Below are 23,207 nucleotides of genomic sequence, written 5' to 3' on the forward strand. Positions count from 1 at the left end.
TACGACTTGGGATAAAGTTTGGAAGTGTCACATAAAGGAATATCAGCAACAAAAATAAAAATAGGAAAATATAGAAATCCTTACTTAGTAGGAGCCAGATTAGGGTTCATCCTGAAACATGAAACTCTGGCACAGTAAAGTCCTCAGTGTTTACAAAAAGATCCAAATTTGGTACAAGAATTTTCAGGCATTAATGCTGATCAACATTCTATGCTAGCCAGGTCCTCCATAAAATAAGTCCTGAATCCATTTGGCCAGTTTAAACTAAAGTAAACAGGGTGGCAGAGGAAATCAGATATGTGGTGCATCTACAAATACTGTGAAATAAGGCAGCCAAAAGGGGGTAGTGAGAAACTTAGAGCTACTCCACCTCCTTTCTGTTTTCCCCAAAGAAAAGCTTGCAGTATGAGCTCAAATCTTATCAGAGACTAAAGAATTTGCATGAGAAAAGAGACATCATGAATGTCTCAGATGATAAAAAACTTGCAGTGTGGGAATGAATTCTACAAGAGCAATTATGTGTCAGAGAATCCAACTAAAATTCTTCAGAAATAGTTTTTATTAGTTTTGTTGCTCACTGAATGTTTTTTTTTCATAAGCCAAGTTAAATCATGCCTCTTCAGTGTTGACCATTTCCTTGAAGTATATCCCAAATTATTATAGTGAGTACATAAGTGAGAATAAACTTACTCTGCAACTCTTTAGGTGTAATGATATAAACAGACCTGACCTCTTCCATCTGCCAAGCTGGCCAGATGCAAGTCAACTTTGATTTTAGAGCTAGATAGCACTGTGTTGATGCTAACAGACAGTTAGTCAATTATGGAGAGCATTTTAACCGTAAGCAGAACACCACACTAACACAAGTTCAAAACTTTGAGACCAAAGATGACTTTGCTCTCTGAATTAGCATTCTGCTGATCCAAAGAGAGCAGGCAGAGGAGATGAGATCTGTCTGCATCCATGTACCTGGATACCCACTGCACTAGCTTTGTCCTGGAAGATTCTGATTCTTTCTTAAAGAAAAGTCAGAAAGAGACACTGTTACTAAAGGGCGAAGTCCTGTTTTTGTTTCTCAAAGCTAACTACATTTTAAGTAAGAATACATGTAAACCACAAGTTTTTGATCTCAGGAGATAGATGAACCTTTCAAAAAAGTACACCTCAGTTTAGAAACTTAAGAAAGGATGCAGATAAATGAAGAGATACATTCATATTGGTGCCCAGAAAATCTGGATTTATCTGGACTAAAAATACAATTACAAACTAAAAATATGGCTGCTAGTGTGAGGCTGCTAGCACCATAAGCATGTCTCCTCTCCCTGCTTGTACACATACACTTCTTCACTCCTGCCACAATCATCAGAGGACAGGATGCCCTTTTGTTTTGAAGGAACAGACAACTCATAGTATCATCTCTTATTCATTTTGTTAATGTTTGCAATTATTAAAAATGAAGAGACTAATTACAGTTTAAGCATGCTTTCTTTGTCCCTTCAGCAACGAGGCATGTAGCCAGTTTCACTTCCCACCCCTTGTATTTTTGTGCTCCTTTAACCAAGTGAAAGCTCACACCACACATTGCACCCCAGCTCACCAAGATGTAGTCAAGCACTCCTCCTACAATAGCTACTGATCTCTCATACTGCAACAGGGTGCTGCCAAGCCAGTATATTCTGGCCTGAAGCAGTGTTAAAGAGTATCAAAAAGAAAAGGAAATATATTTCAGGAAACTTGAATGGGTAAGTGGTGCTATTGGTGTAGTTGTGTTTTACTGTCTAAAACCTGAGAACTCAGCCTACAATATTAATCAAATGGTCTCTGATACTCTGTAGCAGGGTAGGTAATGTGCTGCTATTGCCACCCCACCTACTGGACCAAAAACTGCACACATAGAACTATATGTAAACAAATGGTTATTTGTTTACAAAATAATAACCTGCAGCCTTACAGGAACAATGAATCATTATCTTGACTCTGACCAAAACATCTTTTTTTTTCTCTGTACAGCTAGATTATCTGTCTTTGAACAAGCAAAAGAATAAGCAGAGATTATTATTCTTGGAAAAAAAACACACAATGGAGCCATGAAGAAAGAATCTGTAAAAGTGAAAAATACCTTTCATATTAAGTGTAAAAGAAAAATTTTAATTATATATATGTCTTCTTAATACTATATTATTGAGGACCAGAACATATGAGTGGAGGAGCAAAAATAAAAGGAGTGCTCTGACCACAAAATCTGTCTAGTGCTTTAAGAAGGATACCTGTACTTACCACATTCAAAGATTTGTCTTAAGTCCGCTGAACTGCTTGAGCCTTGTGCTCCATACAAAGTTGAGCACTCCAGACCTTCAAAACAAAATCAATGGGATATATTAATATTTCAGTGACTGTTGCCTTGACAGAATATATTTCTCTTTTCTTCAAGAAGTTTAAATTAGCAACATTCTTCCACCGTCATCCACCTACCACACTAAGAATGTGTCTGCTTTTTAAGGCTACAATACAGCTCCTTGTACATTCACTGCTGTGTCTGCAGAAAAAGTTGACCAAGGAAGATCAGAAATACCAGCAGTCCCATGTATTCTACACAGCTATCCACTGGCCAACTGTAGAAGGCCAGGACTAAGAAACAGATTCACACTGGTGTGAGAGAAAATATCTGTATATGTCACATAATATGTCTAATAAAACACCTGAATAAAAGACACCGATAAAGTGGTTTTGTGTGAAAGGTACTGTTTACTACTTCCATATTTCAGTGAAAATAGAGAAGACACAAGGAGAGAGATCATATCCTGGTATGCAGAGCGCTGACGATTTAATACTATCAGTGGTGTTTCCTGAAAGCAGTAGTTACTTATGCAAAGGGTTGCTAAATAGTGGCCTTTCTCATTGATATTAGCAAGCCCCTACTCATTAAGGAAAGGCTTACACTCTCTTATAAGTATGCAGTACGTGAGAATCTATGTCCCCAAGGATAGCAGCCTGATTCTGATCAGAATATTGCTTTTCCTCTTGTCCCTGGCTTAAGATCCCTGAATGATCAGGACTCACTGAAGCTGCTCCTTACCCCACCAGGACTATGAAGTCAACATCAGAGGAGGTGCCAGGAGGACAGAAATAGGGCAAAAGAGGTAGAACACAGAAAAAGAAAGAGGAAAGCTTCAAAAGGATGGAGAGACATCAACATGGGAAAGGAGGAAAGAAAAAAACCATAAAAATAACACTGGCTGGTTCAACATCAAACCAGTTCTTGTAACTTTTTCATGGTTTATTATTTTCTTTGCCCCCTGCTTTCAGGCAAAGTATTACTTGTTTCCCTGTATGGCTGTGTATCCAACTCAATGTTATGAAGGTGTTTCCATAACCAACTGGTTAGAAAAAACAAAACAATACCAAACCCTTCTCCCTTACCTTTTAATAATACTCATATTAGTTGAGTTATTAAATGTCATTTGAGATAAGCTTTGGTTTTGCTCCTACAGTCCAAATAGCCTCTACTGAGCAGAAACCAGTGCAAGAGACCTTAAATGAGATTATTTCAGGTGTTAAGCAATATGATGCATTATCAGCTCTAGAAAGGGGAGATGCCACCTCTGGATCCAATTCTGCAGTCTTGGTTCACATAAGCAACAAAAAACCTTGGTAGATTGTTCTTCAGCCTACCTTTCTTTTCAATGGTCTCTACTAACTTGACAAGAATCTGTGGAGCAACATCAGGGGGTGCAAACTGTTCTGTAAGATCTGGAAGTGAAAAAGCTGTAAAAGAAAAAGAAGAAAAATAAGCCAAGCTACAGGTGAATGCAATTACTGTTCATGAAAATCATGACATGCAATGCAACCAGTTAATGTAGTAACAGAGCAAACATGCCACATATCAGGGCCACAAGAGAAGACTCCATAAGTAATCAGAAAATAGAATAAAAATGATGACAATTGCATTTTTATAGCATTTTCTTTTAGGGACCTAACTCAGTCCTAGAACCACTCACCGTACTGCCTGGGAAAAGAAAATATAATAAAAGCTTGTAGTCTGTGGTTGTGCAGAAATACAATGCAAGGAAAGAAAGAAAAAAATTTTTTGGTCTGAAACATTTACATACACTGTGCACCAAGTATGGGAACTAAACACATCACTGTCCGAGAGCTGCAGATCCTGTGGGTACAACAGATTTACAAAGACCTGAAACAGCAGCAGAAACAAGTATTTCACACTCGTAAAAAGTTCAACAACTTCTTTTTATTTCAATTTTCAGGCATTTTACTATGAACAATGTAGTTTACTTATAGCAAGAATCTCCTTTTCAAGGGCTGGTTAAGAATAAATAGTGGTATAATCGGAAAGGGACATTTTGTAGATTCAAACAAAACTGCATACAGATTTTATACAAAGTCAGTTTTCACACAATCTAGTTTCTTCATGCAGAGACCATACTCTATAAAGGAATATTCTAGCTCTGTGATGTGAGTGATGATCTATCTCTAAATACACAATTTTTGCCAAAAGAATAATTCAAAAGTTTTAGAGTGGTTCTGTTTAACACTTGGAAAGCAAGAATGTTTACATAAAGATATTAAACTACTGCCAGAAACATCTGGCATAGTTTGATGGATTATGATTGATAAACAAAGCTTAATCACTGAAGTAAAAAATGCCAGTTGCCTAAGTGATGGCGATCTCTGTCCAATTAAACTCACCATGGACAAACAGAAAGCAATTCTTAAACACACATACACATAGATGCCTGCATGGATATGTATACATACATATATAGTGCCCCCCACCCATTCTTACAAGACTGAAACTGAACAAAGTGATGAGGATAACTAAATAAAAGAAGAAAAAAAAATAACAGAAAAATGTGAAAATTTTTGACATAGCAAAAAAAGAAACAAAAATACAACAACTGAGAATGAGAAAGCAGAAAATTTTGGTGGATAATTCACCCTATTTTGGAATACATAATTCCATAAAAATGCAAACAGTTTTATTGTGGTTTAACCCCAGCCAGCAACTAAGTCTCACACAGCTGCTTGCTTGCTTTCCTCTGGTTGGATGGAGGAGAGAATCAGAGGGATAAAAGTGAGAAAATTAATGGGTTGATGTTCAGACAGTTTAACAGGAAAAGCAAAGCCACACACACAAGCAAAGCAAAACAAGGAATTAATTCACTGCTTCCCATGGGCTGGCAGGTGTTCAGCCACTTCCAGAAAGCAGGGCTCCATCATGTATAATGATGACATGGGAAGACAAATGCCATCACTCTGTATATACTTCACTCCTTCTTCTCCCAGTTTTATTGCTAAGCACAATGCTATATGGTGTGGAATGTTCCTGTGGTCATTTCGGGTCAGCTGGCCTGGTTGTGCCCCCTCCCAGTTCCCCCCATCCTCCTTGCTGGTGGAGCGAGGCGGGAAGAAGAAAAGGCCTTGACACTGTATAAATCACTTCGCAATAACTAAAACATCCCTCTGCTATCAGCACTGCTTCCAGCATGCCAAACACAGCCCCATGCTAGCTCCTGTGAAGAAAATTAACTCTACCGCAGCCAAAACTAACACAAATTTAAAAACTGCATGGAAGGGACAGAAGTTCGGAAGTGTAGAAAGATGAGGAGAGATGAAAGACAATATATAAAAATTATTTAGTAAGTAGTAATGAAGTGAAGGGCACTGAGATGCTGAGACACGTCCCTTGCAAAAAGAAGGAAGATGATGGTACCACAATGTTGGAATACTTTTTAGTCCACTCATAAGTGAAGACATTAGAAAAACATCTGTTAGCCATAACAGTTTAACTTAGGATGCCCAGAAAATAAGCATTCAGGAGTCCCAAAAGAGTTGCCTAAGCAGATCCCTGGCCTGATGATGTTTTAATGACTTCTAGAAAATCAGAGCAATTCCTGAGGTCAAAAGAGTTCTAATACCTGACCCACACTAAAAAAGGACAAGTAACATGACTACATGCTAGGTACATCATAAGTCATGGGCAAAATAAAGAAAAACCTGACACTAGACTCATATAAAGCAATAAAGACAGCACTGTATAAGGATTATCTGCACAGCTTTTTAGAGGATAGGTTCCTTCCTCGGTGACACCTTAGCGAGCTGAAAAATGCAAATGAGTAGACATAATAAGTTGTATGGTCAGTCTTTGCGAGTGAAGATTTGGGAAAGGTCTTTACTCTTCGAGCCGGCGCAGTGGATTTTTTAGGTGAGACACAGTGTGCGCTGAACTGAGCCCACCCTTTAATCCTGAGGTTCATCTACCGGGGCTGAGCAAGCTTGGACAGTGGTAGTGAGGTCCTCAGGACGCAGGTTTGTTTAGAGTGACCTTCTCTTAGATGGATGGCCTTACAGGGCTGACGAGCTCCATCTGCCTGGGGGAGTTCCCTGACCAGGAATCGAACCCCGGCCACGGCGGTGAGAGTGCTGCATCCTAACCACTAGAGCACCAGGGGGCCCCAGACATAATAAACTCTGACTTAATATAACACTGATTAAAAGCTGAATTCAAAGAAAGCGCGTTATATAGGTATAGCTGACCATTGTATCTCCAAGTATAGTTATTAATGCAGAACAAGCTACTCAGGGAAGGCATGGACTTTTCAATTCTTTCCATCTTTAAGTCACTTTCCACCTGGAACACCTCTATTAGCTTAACATCTGCTTCATCAGACACAAGATGGGCCCAAATGAAAAATGCTGCCCTCCAAGCAGCCTCTGCTCAGGCATAATGAATTACAGACCATCTGATTTGTAATTTTCAGATCAAGTAGTTCCTTTCAACCTCAAACTATAAATCGATCTTATGATGTGGGTAAATTTATTGAAAGAATAAATGGAAGATCAGTCATATCAAAGGGTATGCTATGAGAGTGCAGTTCACGGGAAGAAGCACCTTGCAAGGTGAAGACAAGACAATACAGAAAACACTTAGTCTCCATGGGAAATAAGAAATGGGGTGGTGTAGACCCTACATAGGTTAGCTAAACATAAAGTGACTTTTCCTGCAACCTACCTGATGCTCCATGCTTTTCATCTAAACTTTAAGCAGAATTTTAGCTTATAAACTAGGTTTGTATCACAACCTATTACTGAATATCTCTGTTGTGCAGTGTTCATTGATCAATAATACTCTTAATTAAAGTGAAAGGCTTTGGGAAGCTATGCATTTCCCTTTATATTTATGCGAAATCCGTAATATGTCTACAGAATATGTGTATGCCAAGCAAACATCCCATTGCTTAAAAAGACAGGTTTCCAATACTTCTCTGCTACCCTAAAATATGCATTTTAGAAGTTCAGAGAATTTCTGATGTCTCTTCCTCCCTTTATCATATTCCTTTCCAAAACTGGAAACCTGTATCTCCCAAAGACATTGCCGAACTTTAGATATGATAAGAAATTTAAGTGAATGACAATCTATTACATAAGTAAGCAGTCTGTAAGATACTTGCATATATGACCGAAAACTTGTGATATTCACCTGTCTTTTAATACTATACACGTGTACAAGCTCTACAGCAAGACACAAATAACACACAGACACACAATGACAGGTACAAAACCTGCAGTTACCTTCAGTGACAGAAAAAAACATCTAAGTCACACAGTCATAATGCTCATCAACATAGAAGAAAAACACTCATTTCATCAGCATGTAGGCACGAACAAATTAAAATCGCTTAACCTGCCACCTGTTCTAGGATTTCCTACTCATTGTGGCACCTCCACTATAACTAGTGCACAACATCATACTGACTTTCGCTTTAAATTTTCCCACTTCTGCACAGAATAGAAAATTACGTTCATTTAAAGGTGTAAGGCCTCGCAAAACACACGAGTTAGAAAAAAAAATAGACTTAACAGTACTCACAGAACCAAAGCCACTTCATAACATTGACATGGAAGACAGCCCAATTTGGAAACAGTGCATTTCAGTTTCAAAATGCTGAGAGGAAATCTCAGGGGCTAAACTGAATAAAACTACACCTAATTGGGGTGGGGGGAGGGCAGAGGGGTAGGGCCGAGAATTTACCCCTAGAGCTAGAATACAAGTTATGCTTAAAGAAGTTATGATTCTAGCTTGGGTGTTCCAAAAGAAAACTCAGCATGCACATTCAGATGTACAAAGGGAAAGGAAAACTTTTCAGACAGGTCACTTTTAGGGAAAGAGAACTGAACAAAAGCTCACATGCAAACTGAATTTAGTACTTGATTCCAAAATAATCTTTTATTTTGAAGAACACTGTAGGACAGCACAGAGGATTGGAGAACCGAATCCACACCTAAGGATCTAAGGTACTTTGTAGATACCTTTGCTAAAATCCAGTATTAATTTTTCATTTAAAGCAATAATTTCCCCCAAAATTCCTGGTTTTTTGTTGCTCTTTTTTCTTTTTTAATTCCAGGGTCTCCAAAGTATTATGGTTCTGAAAACTATTATATAGCTTTTATGCTTCTTCCCAGGTCTGGTAGTGGGTCTCCAGATAGTAAGGAAGCTTCCAGTGACACTTGACAAAAGCTGGATTTTCTACTAGCTCTATTTTTACCTTGTTGCAGTGAGAAACAATGAGATGAACAACAAATCAGGGTTCTCTCCAATCTGCAAACTCTTCCTTCTTCTTGATACAGACAGGACTGAATAGCTCTAAGGCAATAGCAATGTGTGGGAGATGAGAGCATACCTTACGTTCAATGGTTGCCAACACAGCTACAAAATGCAAGATGAAACCAGCATACAGCTGCACCTTTTGGAAGGGTTCTCAGTAAAAAGATATACTTTAGACTTAGTATCTGGCAATGACAAGTGGAAATTTAAAGCTACAATTTGGCTTCAGATGCTTCTGAGCCAAATCTTTCATTACTGCTAGATGAATAATGAAATGGAAAAATACATATAATGAAACCCCTTAAAATGTACAATCCACACCATGAAAAGGAGTTTAATTTCTAAATATTTGAAGGAACTATATACTAACATCACTTGAATTTAGCTTTAAGATCTCCATGAATGTTCTTATTTCTCCAGAAATGGCATTAACGTTTTTGCATGTATATTGCATTTGATGACAACACAGCTCTATATAAAAGTCTACTATTTGAGAGCTCAGGTCTTCAGATGTTTATAACTGACTTATGTGCATGCAGATATACCCTTTATGCATGCAACTGTATCCACTAACATCATGAATTATTATGGATTTACACACATACTTGTTTGAAAACCATGCAATAAGTTGAAACATGAATGGTTTGACCAGTACTGAAATTACGTATATTAAATATAAGCATATTAATTAATGCAGAAGAAAAAATGTAAAGGTAAGGATCATGGTCAAGCAATTGTGACAATACTCCAACAAGATTAGCCAGTAAACTGTGAAGAAACTATAGCTGATCAATCACCTAAAATACTTTTGCCAGTGATACCATCAGTGTAATGCATTACAAGCTGTGGACAGTGGAGGGTTTCCAACAAAGTTCAACACCCATCCTTGCTACGGAAAATTCTGGAAAACATAGGAGCTTATTTGACTGCAATACAGTTACTTCAGCAGTTATGTACTCTCCTAGGTACGGGAAATGGAATTCAAAAAGTGTTCCACTAGTATCACCTATTTTCCTTGAAACAGAATCCTAATGTCAATAAGGATCCATAATGGATGAATTCAAGCAGTTGCCAGTTTACAGTGTTGAATTCCAGTGAAGATGCATTGGAAACAAAGGCAGTTTGGCAGTTCTGCATAGTAAGCTCTGAGGCATCACCTTTAAGGCAATAGTATCCTATTGAGCAGTCCCCTGTATTCCTCCCATGTGCTGACTGCTAATGACTCCCAGGCCAGAGACAGCAGTGCTTCAGAAGACTGCAGTAGTTACACACCAAAAGCCATGCCTGCAGAAACACAAGTGCAGATGCTGGAAGAGTGGAAAGCACCAGGGGGTACCTCCACCCAAATGAGGGCATGGCCTGAAGCTTCTCATGGCCCTGTGGTAGCAGGTGGTACAGATGCCAAGCCTCAGCCGACACAGCCCCCTCAGCAGCTGCTTTAATCTGCTGGGGAAGAAAGGCCACATGAGCCTCACAACACGTCAGAGAGTGAGCAGAGTCTTACTGACACAAAACTCTTAACTCCTAGTGAGAAGCATTCTGTGGTCCATTGTATGTTTCTTTATACTATTAACAAGTAGCAAGTTCTTGCAAAAAGTTTCAGTAGAACGGTATGAAAGATTAAAAAAACCCAGAACACTAAACCTTATGGAGAAATTTTCAAGAGAGATCTATGCTTTGGGTTCAGTCAGACCAACACAGAAGTCTGGTATTACAATTAAATACCAGAGAGCAACTCACTCTGAGATTTGAGGACTATAACCTTGCCTTAGCATATGCATTTTCAGATAACCTACTGGTATTTATGAAAAGAACAGTGTATAGAACTGCCCAACTGCCATTAGCAAAACGTTTTCACTGGGCCAAGATGAAAGACAAAAAGGTGAGAATGAAGACAAAGTTAGTGTCACTGTGTGTCTCAGATAAATCAAGGACTGCAATACATTGTAAATTCAGCTGCGACAGTTGGAAAAGAAGAATACCTCTCCTTAGACCCTACCGACCTGATGTGATTTAGTTTGGCTATAGTTAAATCCTACTAGAGGATGAAAGCACCACTAAAACTGTCAGGAGGAAGAGCAGTTCAGGGCTCAACTACCTTTTCCAGTATTGGTTTTGTTAGAAATATTTTAGAACACAACATGGAAAAATATGAAAGAGATTTAAGCTTCAGTGAATTTGACATATCATTACAAGTGGCTTAATAAGTCTGTCAGCTATTACTTGTCTCTTATGAGATGCAGTCAGTCAGGCAGATTGCAGACTCAGAATACCACAGAAGCCTTGGCAGCTAGCGAAAACTAAATCCAGGAGAAATGAAGACAGGTGAAGACTATTGCAGCAGTAGAAAAAAGAATGGTTGGGCCCACCAACGCTATCAGCCTTCGGGTTCACAAGAAGCCCATTTATATGGAGGCAGACAAATGTGTGAGACTTAAGGTTTATTGGAATATGAATGACCCCAGAGCTATGAAAAGGAACAGGGAAATTATGCCTGCTGGTGCCCTTACATGACTGGGGTACAGCCTGAAAGCTGGATGAAAATTACCGCCATTTTAAGATCCGTCAATTTTATGTGACCAGCACAGTCTGCTTCTTCCACTGGTCAGCAGGCACCGGGTATGAACTGGAGGACAAAGTTCTCCATTTAGATGCAGATGTTCTGTTAGATCTAAATCACTTAGATCTAGATGTTCTGTTAACAGAACACTGAAGATTTTAGCCACAGAATGAAATACAAATCTGTATTGAAAAAATGGTTTATCACATCTGCTGTCATTCCTCTTTTTACTCCATCTTCAATGGAGAAACACCTGACTAAAACAAAACAGCCTTCCTGGGACATCTCAATTACAACATATAACCCTCATGGACAAACAGTACTCTGGCAATACACTTCCAGACTTCCAATATCTTTGTAAAGCATCCATATTTCTACTGTGATCCTACATCAGTAATACCTAGTGACAAGAACTTATCCAAGGGGTTTATTCCAAAGGATGACAACAGCAGGAGTTCTCAAGAGAGCATGACTTTTTGACTCCAGTCAGTCCCAGTGTACTGCCCAAAACACAGAGCCAACGTTTCCAGATTCCTCTGTGTGAGGTTGGTACTGACAAACATAGCCCATGTCATGGTTTGAGAGCTCCAAAATCCAATTCCCTAGTCCAAGCCCCCTCCCGCATCTCAACTCAGTGTGAGATGTTTTTCCAGACACTACAAGAGACTCAAAATGGGGGAAAGGGAATATATATATTACAATGACTGTACAAATAAATACTACAATACATTATATAGAATCTTAGCTATCTCTACCATGACATAAAAGTATTTACAATGGATCAAATCTCTTCTCCCCTCCAAATAAAAGTCCAGGAGGGAAGAAGCAAAAGATCTTTTCTACTTTCAGAGCAGCAGTCTCTAAGGCAGCAGGTTCTCTCTGTCTCTCTCTTACATGCAGCAGCTGTAGCTGGATCTCTGCCAGTACACACGAGGGGGTATCCAAGCCCCTCAGCCCCTCGTCTCCAAGCGAGGGTCTTCTCTTCCGTGGGCTGCGTAGCAGGGACAAAACTTGCTTCACCACGTCATATCATGGAGTGTAAGACATCCCATGAAGGTCCCTTCCTCAGGGGATTCATCCCTGAGTCAGAACGTCTTGGGCAGCTTCCAGTTGAAGGCCTTTGCCTCAAGAGTTCTGTCAGAGCTTCTGCGCTCTGATCTCAGGCTACCAGCTTAGCTTGGCAGCAGCGGCAAGGGGGGCCAAGGTCACCCCCTCCACATTCCTTCTCAGAGCTTTTAAACTCCTCTCTGCAGTGCTGTAGCACTTTAAGACTCTTTCAAGTAAGAGTTCATCCTCCTCCTCTCTCTCGGAGGTCTCAGAGGGGTTTGGGGGTTTTTGGTTTCAGTCCTTACCCCAAACTCTGTCTCTGTAGAGCTTAGTCTTGCTTTCTCTACTGCTGGCTATCTTTTTTTTTCTCTCTCTCCTTCTAGGAGTTCTCTCTGTGTTGCTGCTTGGTCTTATCTCTTCTGGCTCTCTGCCAGTTTCTCCATCCACTACTGTTCTGCTGTCGCTTTTCAGTATCTCTTGCTGCGGCTCACAGTGGAGAAACATCCCCCAGCTCAGCTACAGACACTTAGCCCAGTCTTACACTGTTCCAAGTCCCTGCAGCCCCCCAGCCAGAGGTTGGGGGGCCAGAGTCCCCCAGAGGGGCTCCTGCCCCTTCTCCTCATGGCCTCAGAACATGGCCACCACTCCAACAACAACTACAATTACTACCTTTCTCTTCCAGTCTAAGTGTGATATGTTTATATTTTGCAAAAGCGCTCATTGGTTCAAACTTCCAAGGGGGTCACAACCTCCTGGGGATTTACCATTTTATAACTTCAGGGGGAAAACTGTTTCCCCCACCACAGCCTATAAACTCAAAAAAGGGCATCTCAAACTGACTTCTATAGAAAAATGTATGAAACATTATAATATATGTGACAATTTACAGAATAAGGCAGTCATTTTTTCAGAAGGACAATTATGCATAATAAGATAGAGTCATTTATAGTCCAACACACTGAATCTAAGAGGGTGAGAATAAAAACTGAATGTTACTTCATTTTATCCCTGCTGCACATAGTATGTTGAAAAGAGACGTAAGTTACCTGCATAAATTAATGCTGTAACTGAGACCAGTGAAATATTTTGCCTAGATACTTTCCAGGGTTATCAGCACATGTGTACAAGCAACAATCTGATTGATAAGGTATCATGTGTATGGTTACTATGCAGGAAGTTTTGGGGTGCCAGGAGAACTTATTCGTTTCTTCATCCCCATTGGGGATGGCACAACTTTATGGTTATGCCAGCAGCACTCTCAGGTTGAGAAGAACAAGGGGCAACCAAGTGAAAAGGGGTGAAAAAAGCCCAGGCAAACATAGATTAGTACAAGAAAATAATTCATAAACAAGAGGTGGCAGGACTAGGCAGAGCAAAGCTTTGATTTGAAATAGAAAGTCTTACTTTATAATGTACAAATTCTCCTGAAAGAAATCTGGGATCTTTTTACCCTTCTCTGACTCAAAAATTAATACTTGTCCTTGAGCTGCTGTCTTAATCAACTAAGAATTCCTCTAAGACAAAGCAAAATGAAAGCAGGGAGAGAAAGAACACAGAGATAGTGTCTGGCTTGAGGAAAGTTTACTTGCAGAGATAAGCAGCATAGCAAACCCACCAAGCAACAGTGTAGGACTATATTCCTTCATAACAGGTTAATACTTTCAGCAGTAGCTGCTAATCATGTTTCACACTTATTAATTTAATATTTCATAAAGTCCTATTTCTATAATTTATTGAAAGAGAAGCAATAATGCCTGTACTGGGAAGAAGTTTTATACATAATATTCTATCAGATTAAACCTCAGTAACTTTATGAACTATGACCTGTCAGACACTTTTTCATCTGCTACTGAACATACTTAGAAATAGAAGCTATAATTAAGACAACATATGTCCTTTGTTGGCTTCATCTGAAGCAGAGATAATTTCTAAAAAGTAGCCTGTAGTTAAGACAGTATTCTGGTTCCCTCTACAGGTGAGCTTTCGCACTACTCCTTTTCAAAACGGAACTGAATTTAGGCTTTCAATGGCTGCAACTATTTAAAACTATTATTAACATGATTAGAAATCACGAGCAGAACTGTTCTGAGGAAAATATATTAACTAAGTACAGCCTTCTGCCATGCCACTGTATTATAACGGTATATATAATGCATAAACTATTTTGCAAAAGAAACCCCCACCTCCCAAAAAAAACAAGGAAGAGATGGGAAAACCACCTGCTTCTTCAACTGTTCTTTCAAGGGGCTGTGAGATAAACAGTGTAAAATAAGAAATAAGCAGGAATGTAGTAAAGGTATCTTTCTACTTCTAAGTCAAGGAAGGCATTCAATAAGCTGAGGAGCACAGAGGAGGTTCAGCACAGACACCGTTGGAGCTCTACCCCAAGCAGGCTGGCACTGGGGCTTCAACACTGCTGGCTTTCAGGAAAGGTGTATCTTACCTCTATCACATGGTCTGAGTCCTGGCACAGCATGAGGCCATGCATGCTTTTCTCAGGTGTAGCAGACTGGCAAGGAAATCCTTCTTAGCCCTCACTCTCAGGGATCACTCCAAGCCCTGTGTGACATGCAGAAGCACAGCAGTAGCAGTGTTCCCACATTCCTGATGAGCATCACTTTAAATGGGAGGACAGGTTAATGTCTCTAAATAGAACAAACCAGCAAGGATCTCAGAGTATGATTCTGAGGGCAGAAAAAATATTTTAGTAAGCCAACGCCTGCTTTTCTTGTCTTATTGATGTCTGCAGGTTCCCTGCCAGGAGTTTACAGTCAGAGAGATATTAGCAGATGAGAGGTAAACTGTGGTGTAGGGTACCAAGCATCACCACAAGCAAAAAAGATGATTACAGAGATGACAGAAAGGGAGGAACAGGACAGGGTCAATCGAGTAGACAGATCAGTACAGTGCAAAACATTGCCTTTTTCATCAAGTGAGGCTTGTTATATTCCCTCCTCCTCCTTCAGGATTGCTGCTCCAAGGCTAGAAAAGAGCTGAGCTCCGCAAGAATTTGAGTTACTCTGCCCAGTTCTCCTCAGAGACACTAACGGACAATTACAGCTTCTGGCAGTGGTTTGACATGAAACTGCACACGGTATCAAGAAGGAAAACATGTAACACTGAATATTCAAGTGTAGTATTGATAACACTGGTATGAGGATAAACAGCACATTCCACTGGCAGTTGCCTCTGCTGACTTACTTATCAGGTTCCCAGTGCTTCAGTGTTATTCTTGCCATTAAACATCCAGATTTTAATAGTAGTATGTAGAAGTCCTCATTGGAATTGAAACAAAATTTTGACAGATCTCTACAAACAAAAGCTCCCTTACTGGTCTTAACATTAACTAAGCATTCCTTTAGAACTGATGCCAGCTGCCTTCTCACAAACTACCGCATCTTTTCCAAGGATATTAAAGCCATGATTTCTACTAACTTCTGCACTCTAGAATTCTTTTTTAATAAAGCAATGGTGAAACTCTAGTAAAAGTGTAATTTATTTTAAAGTGACTAGATGTAAGTCAATACATTTACATGGTATTTTTGCTACAGCAATAAAGTTCCCTCTACCTGCTGTCTGCTATACTACACAGACACATGAAATTACATTATAAGAACATTAAGACCACAAGGTCAAGCACCCAAAAGCTAAGACCACAAAGAACTAAGACTGCATGTGCAATTTCAGTTGATGGTTTCATCTCTTTTACATAATGATACAGCATTTTTCCCATGAAATTGTCCTGTGCCTTTCAGTGCACAACGGCCAGTGCTCTCAAGGAACGAAACTCAGCTGAAGAGCTGAGTTATTTATTATCTGAAACATTATCCAGACTGTAGAAGGACACATGGTCATTCAGTAGGTTTATACTCTCCTGTTTATTTTCCTCTATCACCTCAACACAGCTTCTTATGCAAAAATACTTCAGTCCAAAATTTGCTCCTGAGTCTTCCCAGCAAGTGGGAAAGGAAATATATATTTGGTTGTTCCTGGAAACCTTTGACACACAGGAGAGAGGCAGCTGCCTACCTTTTAAGGGAAGAAATACTGAGGTCCATCTCAAGAGGCACTTGAAAATTTTGGTTCTGTACAGGCAGGGGAGAGTCATGGTGACATGATTTCAATGATTTCCATCAGGTAAAACTTCACAGATAGAGTGAGTTCCTGAGCTGGAACTGTTGTTACCTAAAAAGCAGTTTCATATATTTTCTTCTGAATAGTCTGGTGGTAACCTACAAAGATTACTAACCTCAATTTCCTTTCCACATAAACATAGTGATGGTTAGAAATGGTGCCCCAGAAGCATCTGTTCTTTATAACCAAGATAGGACTACTGGATGAATGTTCACTGTGACATACTGGGATTGCTGTAACACTGTTGAGAATTACCTGTCCCATCTGTAAAGGATCCTTGTTCCTTATTGCTATTTCCTTTTTTTTGGTACCATAAAATTTCTTAGGCAAGGCCATTGCTGGTTTGTGACAATAACTCCATTTGAATAGCATATTTAAAACCCCCTCTTTAATTCAATAATCAAAATACATAAAAATTCAGGGTAGTACGTTGTTCTACTCTGAAAGAATGCTTTGATTTGCTACCTTTTTCCTGTAGAGAAATTAATGGGCGGAAAAATGCCGACAAATCTGCCTCAAACTATCCACAGGCAAGCAATCTGGAGGAAAAGAACGGGCTGTTCACTACTTCAAGAAAAAGATAATATGTATTATTGTGCTTGAGAAGTCAAGTTGTTTAGATCTAGAAGATTTACATAAAAGAACTGCAGAAGCTGCTGACAGCTCCTTCATCTCTTGGGAATTATGGGAAACATTTGTAAGTACACTGAACGTTGAAAATAATGAGTATATAGCAGTCGCCCAGAAAAAAAATGCAAACAATGGTAACAGCTCTCTAGCACCAGGACTTTTATTCAAGAAACTAATGCATTTCATATCAAACATTTTTCCTCCTCTTAAAGAAAAAAAAAAAAGCTTAGGGCTATAGCTGCAGCAACAAAATACAGCAATGCTGAAAAGTAGTCTTATAAGAAAGTAAAACTGGGTTAATCCATATAGACATTAAACCATGGGGAGATTTGACATAGATACAGAAACAACATTATTAGGAAAATCCTGGACTGATTGTGCAGAGAGTTAATCCTACCATTCTCTTTAATTTCAATGAAGAAGAAAGCTGTAAGTCTGTATGTAATAACATTTTTTGAGCCACATCATACTCCTTTTGAGACTTCTCTGCATAGCAATGTCAGTGTTATTTTCTAATTGTAATATATTTCATATATAGATGCTATACAAGAAAGGATGTAATGGAATATGAAGTACATGTATCACTGTTTGTTCACACTCCACTGCTGAAGTAACTTTAATTTAGACCTTAGCACTTAAGGTGGTGAATGAATTTCATGTACCTTAACAAAGCAGTCAGGGGCTCAACAGGCTGATTAACTGTAACTGGTAAAGACCTTCCTTTGTGCCTAGCACACTGTGTTGCAGAAATTCTTACAGTGCAAAACCTGCTTATAAGAGGTGTATAAAAAAAATTGAAAATAACAACAAATATGGTGCTGATGAAAAACTGGCTATGTTTTCACATCACCATCTGCAAGCCAAAGATTAACTGAAGTCAGGCTAAGGAGGTATGGAACAGAATTTCAGTCTGCACTGGGAGTACTCACTTGCAAAGAGACCAAAAGCAAGAGACAACGCCTCCCTAAGAAAACCCAAGCATAATTGTAAGCAAATCTAAGAGATCCTTTTGCAACCTCTATACAACCCTACAGTGCTAGAGTGCCTTGAAGTCTAAAACAAAGGAAAATGTGTCCCTCTGGAAAACCAGTGTGTGTTGTGAAAGAGTGACAGAGGAGGATGAAATAAGTGAAAGCAATATTTTGTAAGTGAGAGTGAAAAGTCTAAACTGCAGAAGGTCTTTGCAAACTAGAAAAAACATGCATCTGGTTAAGAACTGACATGTTCTTCATGATCTTAAGCTCAGGTGGATGAAATAAAAGCAGTTCTTTCAGAGAATAAATGAGGGAGGCAGAAGCTCTTTTTATGTCCTGTACAAAGACTTGTTCCTTCCTTTCCTTATTTCTGCTCCTACACTGTCTTTCTGCTCCTACAGCTGTCCTACACTGTCTTTCTCCAGCACAGTGGAATGTGCTGTAGATGTTTTCCAACTTCCCTGTAGAAAATTCATGGGGAACAGGATTAATACTGTCTCTGAACTTAAAGGAGTACTAGGTGCATACATGAGCATGCCAACAAATACTAATCTCTTGTATATTTAAGTGCTGCTAGAGTACTGAGCTTCTACAGGTCACACACATAAAAAACCCAAACCACTTTTTCCACCATCTTGCTCCTGACAAGAAAGTTAGCTGGTCTTCTCACCCATCCATATCTGCAAATATAGTGACACTATTTATCTATACATCTATCTCTATTTCCACGTACGTACAGAACTTAAAGCTACAATCACTCAGTTGTGTCGGAATGTTAAATACAGGATGCAGTAAAGGAGTAAAAAATACATTCTTGACTTGCACAAGATGTGATCAAACATGTGAAAAGGCCTTCCAGCTATGACTCACTAAGAAGTGGGTGGAGGTTTGTGAAGCTGAAAGGCTGCTGGCTGGAAGTAAGTCTTCTTCCACACTGGCCAGCAAGGACTGGGAATTGGCTGCTATTCTGTCAAAATGCCAATTACATCCTGGTTGTTTTCCAGCTATCCTACTGGGAAAAAAAAAAAAAAGAAAAAAATGGAGAGAGAAGAAAAAATAAGGAAGTCTTACATTTATGGTTTTTATTATGATTTTGCTCCACAGGAATCCCCTGGTCAAGAAAGAACCAGTTACCTTTATTTGACCCTAGCAAAAGGGAACATCTCTTTCTCATTTCATTTTACCTTTTCAAATGAATTTATTTATTTATTTAAATGTGGACCATGCCAGAAGGAAAAAGGATATCTCACTTGACTCCCAGACGGAGAATACTTCCAAAACAAGCCAGTTCCCTGTCGAGAACAGGAGAAAGAGTAATACATTAATTTTAAACTGACCTGATTTTTCTAACAGGCATATGACTCCTTGTTTTTAAACACAGTTCACATGAACTGCCTGCATGAAGCTGGTAAAACTTGTAATTTAATTAGCTCAGATGTGGCATCTTCAGAGAACTTTACTGAGACTTTTACAAGATAAAGCTCCTCAAAAATGACAGATGCAGCAGACAGCTAGTGTAATTCACCTGAGCTCTGCTACGCTACCACCTATTTCTTGCAGGACTCAGAATTGCTGAATAGCAACCTGTCACCTCCCAACGGATTCTAGTCTTTCGCAGTAGGTGTGCCACTAATAGCCCCTCAAGTAATTTATAGAGATCAGTGTGAACAATCCTCAAAGCCTAGGTCTTATTTTAAGGGAAATGCCCTTTTATTTTGGGGTTTTTTTTGGTGTTTTTTTTTCTTTAATAGTATATGTCTTGATCTCTTGGGAGAGCCAGACCTTCTGCTTCTCTTTTTCTTGTTTCACTACATCAGTCTGCTTTTCACCAGTCAGCTTCCTACATTTCAAACCTTGCTCTCAAACTGAGAAGTCTTAGGAGACAGAGAAGGGGGGCTGGTTATTATATAATGGCATTCAGCTAGGAATGAACAATGCAAAGGACCAGCTAATCTGTGATGTCTGAGGTTGCAAAGGAAGCCAACTCCATCGAGAAAGTGCAAGGCCATGGGTATAGGCTTCTCTAGACACATATACTCGACTTGCTTGGATGCTGGTTACAAAACCTTGCAGGATAGTTTTGTTCTAAACTCAAATGTATAAATCCTGGGTTGAGTTTTTTTGTTTTATCCCCCCTCCCCCAAAATAGTTACAAATTACTTATGAAATTAAATGTAGAAACTTAACACATAACAAAGTTTTAGAGCATATTGTAGTGTCCACTTATGTCATGGTCTCACAGTACTTTGTAAAGCTTTGAAGCAAGATGCCTTTTTTTTTTTAATTTGAGTCAAAGACTCAAAGATTTCTGATGACCTGCAAATAGGTAACCAAATAATACTTAGCATGACAAAAAACACTGTATTTTCCAGAATATTAACTTTATATTGAAATAAGAGAGCTCCATATTTTTGCTTCTGCATGGCAATCAAATTGAGCCCAATAGAACAAACTGGTACCACATTTAAGTCTACTTTTTCCTGCTGGCTTTATAGCTTCCCCATGTTTTCTGCACATTACACGTTCTCTCTCTTTTGCTCTCAGCATTTTGTCTCTCTCCTTCAGTCATTCTGTAATTCTGCCAGCCAAAGAGCTTTGCTTTTAATAAGTAGATCTGCCAACTTAAACACCAGTCTCCTAAGGCAATCAAATAATGAAAGACACATGTATGTACTTGCACATAATCTGTCAAATACCTCTCTAGCCCACTACAAATGATTTTTGCAGTTTGGGGTTTTCATAGGAGTATGTTCTTTCACATATTAGTAATTTTTTTTTTATTTTGATCTTCACATTTGTATTCCAGCTGGTGGAGGCAGAGGTATGCCAGGAAGATTTGTTCTGTAATGAACTGTCTTGGGCATCCAGTATGCAGTAACTGGAGCCACCTGTGGAGCAAGCAAACGGTACTTGCTCCTTGCGACAAATAAAGCCCAACAGAGTCAAACCTAATGCAGTTCTAGTTCCCGGTTTTAGTTATCTCAATGAAATATAAGGGCTAGAGTTCTTATAGGTTAAGAGTTACTCCCCAGATTCAGCCTTTTGAAGTGTTTTTCCACATGATCTTCCTATGACAAAGAGATTAACCTAAACTATATTAAAGCAGTAGTTATTTTTTTTACCTGTCTGTTTAGTCTACCTCATTCTTACAGGAATCATGATAGTACCTTTGGTCACAACAGTGTCCTGAAGAAGACTTAATATTTGTGATTATGAAGTTCTGTGAAACTTTTATCAGTCATGTCATTTGAAAGAACAGAAGAATCATTAAGAAACCTGCTTCCAGAGAGAAGCCTGAAAGCTATGAAGAACAGGTGGCTTAAGACCACAAACAAAACAAGCTGAAAGAAGCAATTTTAGTTCGGTGAAGACCTCGACAATGAACAAAGAAAGAATAAGTGGGAAAAGGGGTCAAACAACTATGTAATTAAAAACTGTATCTGATGGCATACTCTAAAAGAAGTTGACCTTACATGTATAAACATGAGTTTTAGATGCAGTTTTGAAAGCTTTACAAGGTTTTCCTACTGTAGTGTGTAATCCATTGTCTATATGCATCAAGGTAATAAAATTCTGTATTTATTATAAATGTAATAGTTTGCTACAATAAGGGATTATAAAATTAAAACAGTCTCTATATCACTTCCTCAGTTATAAGAAATCCCCATTACCATCACACTAGTTACTCAAAAAGGCATCCCTAAGGAAAAAAATCAGCCCTGCTAAAGTATCTATCAGCACAGAGCAAATTTTTCACATGCATCAGTGAAGAATTCTGAATATAATGGAAGAAAATAACTTGGTGAAAATAATCTCTATATTGTCATCACCAAATACAATTAAATACGTGTGTGTGTCCCAAATGAAAACATTTTACTACTAAATTCATAATCCGTACCATATAATGGACATAAAAGAGATAAAAAGTAATGTACATTAAATATGTACTAAATTAAAGAGTTTGGACTAAGTAGTAACATGCTTTAAACTTATCTAGAAGTAATAAGCTTGAAACAGGAATTACAGAGTGAAATTACATGCTCTGCATTAGCCCAGGACCTCAGAAAAGATGATCATAACAGTGTTTCCCTTCTGTATCTTCAAAATTCAGGAAGGACAGTCAAATGCTGCTCTTTACATCATTGCTTATTGCGCAGTATTTCATGCACATTCATATTCTATGCAATTTGATACACTGGAATCTCTTTCGAACAGGGCTAGGTTTTGTGCTCCAAACCCTAAAGACAATGGGGAATTTTGCCTGAGAGAAGTAAGAGTAAGAACTATGGAATTTGTCCCAGTGCTGCTAAACCTCAACTATAGGTCTGATCCTGTTCCTTCTGAAGTCAAAATGGATTTTGCCACCATTTTAAGGGGAAGCAGAATAGTAACCTTCTGCTTCTCGTGTGAACAAATCCTACAAGTAAAAAAAAAAAATAAATAAAAAAATTTCAATACATCAGTACTTTAAAATAATTTCATTTTTACTTTGCATCCAAAAGGATTTTGAATAAAGCATTTTAGTACTCTGTTTAGAATAGAGCAGTTCACATTAACAAGTGTGGGCATGTTCCGTCTAAACCACCAGATAATTTACCACAGTATTTGACTGACTGACTATTTAGATCAAACAGACAATGAGAAGAAAAAAAAACACAAAACAACCATTCTCATCTTATTGGCGTGTTCTTACTGTGTCATAATAAAACTCTACATATTTGTCTTAGAGGAAACATCTGGAGAAAAAGTTTAGCAGTCAGTAACTGTCTTCCCCTTTTCTGCTAAACTGCACATGCAACTCAGTCCTGCATCTTCAATCACTGTGGAAAGTACCAACAGCCTACTAGCCTTGTCAGTGCAAGTTTTAATAATGGACTTTCAATTTGCTAAGAAGCAAGATTTTATGCTAGTGGCTCTGTAGCAAACATTGTTCAACTAGTGATTTAATATAATCCTCAAAAAGTGTCCTGTTAATAATGAGACTATGAAAGTCTCTGATTTCTTGTAGGGGGCTGCAGCTTACACAGGCTACCAGAAAGGTTTTGGAGTTATCAGCATGAAGTTTGGCCCAAGAGGAAGCCAGAAAAACATGAAAATGGTGGGGAATTGATGCTATTCTTTCAACTACAAGTAGTAAGTCATAAATCCAGCAAAGACAATTCAAACATTCATTCCTCTGTGCCCTTCAGAACCCCTCACTTGGTGAAAAGAGGCCCTTTATTTCCAGATACTACAGATGAAG

General features: G+C 38.8%; 1 protein-coding gene across 2 annotated transcripts in view; it reads right to left on the bottom strand.

Annotated features, from left to right (window-relative positions):
- PIK3R1 (phosphoinositide-3-kinase regulatory subunit 1) overlaps positions 1–23,207 on the bottom strand; it is a 57,536-nt gene that overhangs the window by 23,591 nt on the left and 10,738 nt on the right. For both annotated transcript variants that reach the window (XR_001920360.1, XM_008924706.2), the window contains exons 3-4: positions 3,673–3,765; positions 2,278–2,352 (exon numbers count right to left, since the gene is read on the bottom strand). Coding sequence is in view for 1 of the 2 variants with exons in the window: in XM_008924706.2 (XP_008922954.1) it covers positions 2,278–2,352; positions 3,673–3,765 (168 nt within the window). In the remaining variant the exon portion in view is untranslated. The remainder of the gene's footprint in view (positions 1–2,277; positions 2,353–3,672; positions 3,766–23,207) is intronic.

The sequence above is a fragment of the Manacus vitellinus genome, unplaced genomic scaffold (assembly GCF_001715985.3).
Source record: "Manacus vitellinus isolate BGI_N305 unplaced genomic scaffold, ASM171598v3 scaffold_18_pilon, whole genome shotgun sequence".
Lineage (NCBI taxonomy): Eukaryota > Metazoa > Chordata > Aves > Passeriformes > Pipridae > Manacus > Manacus vitellinus.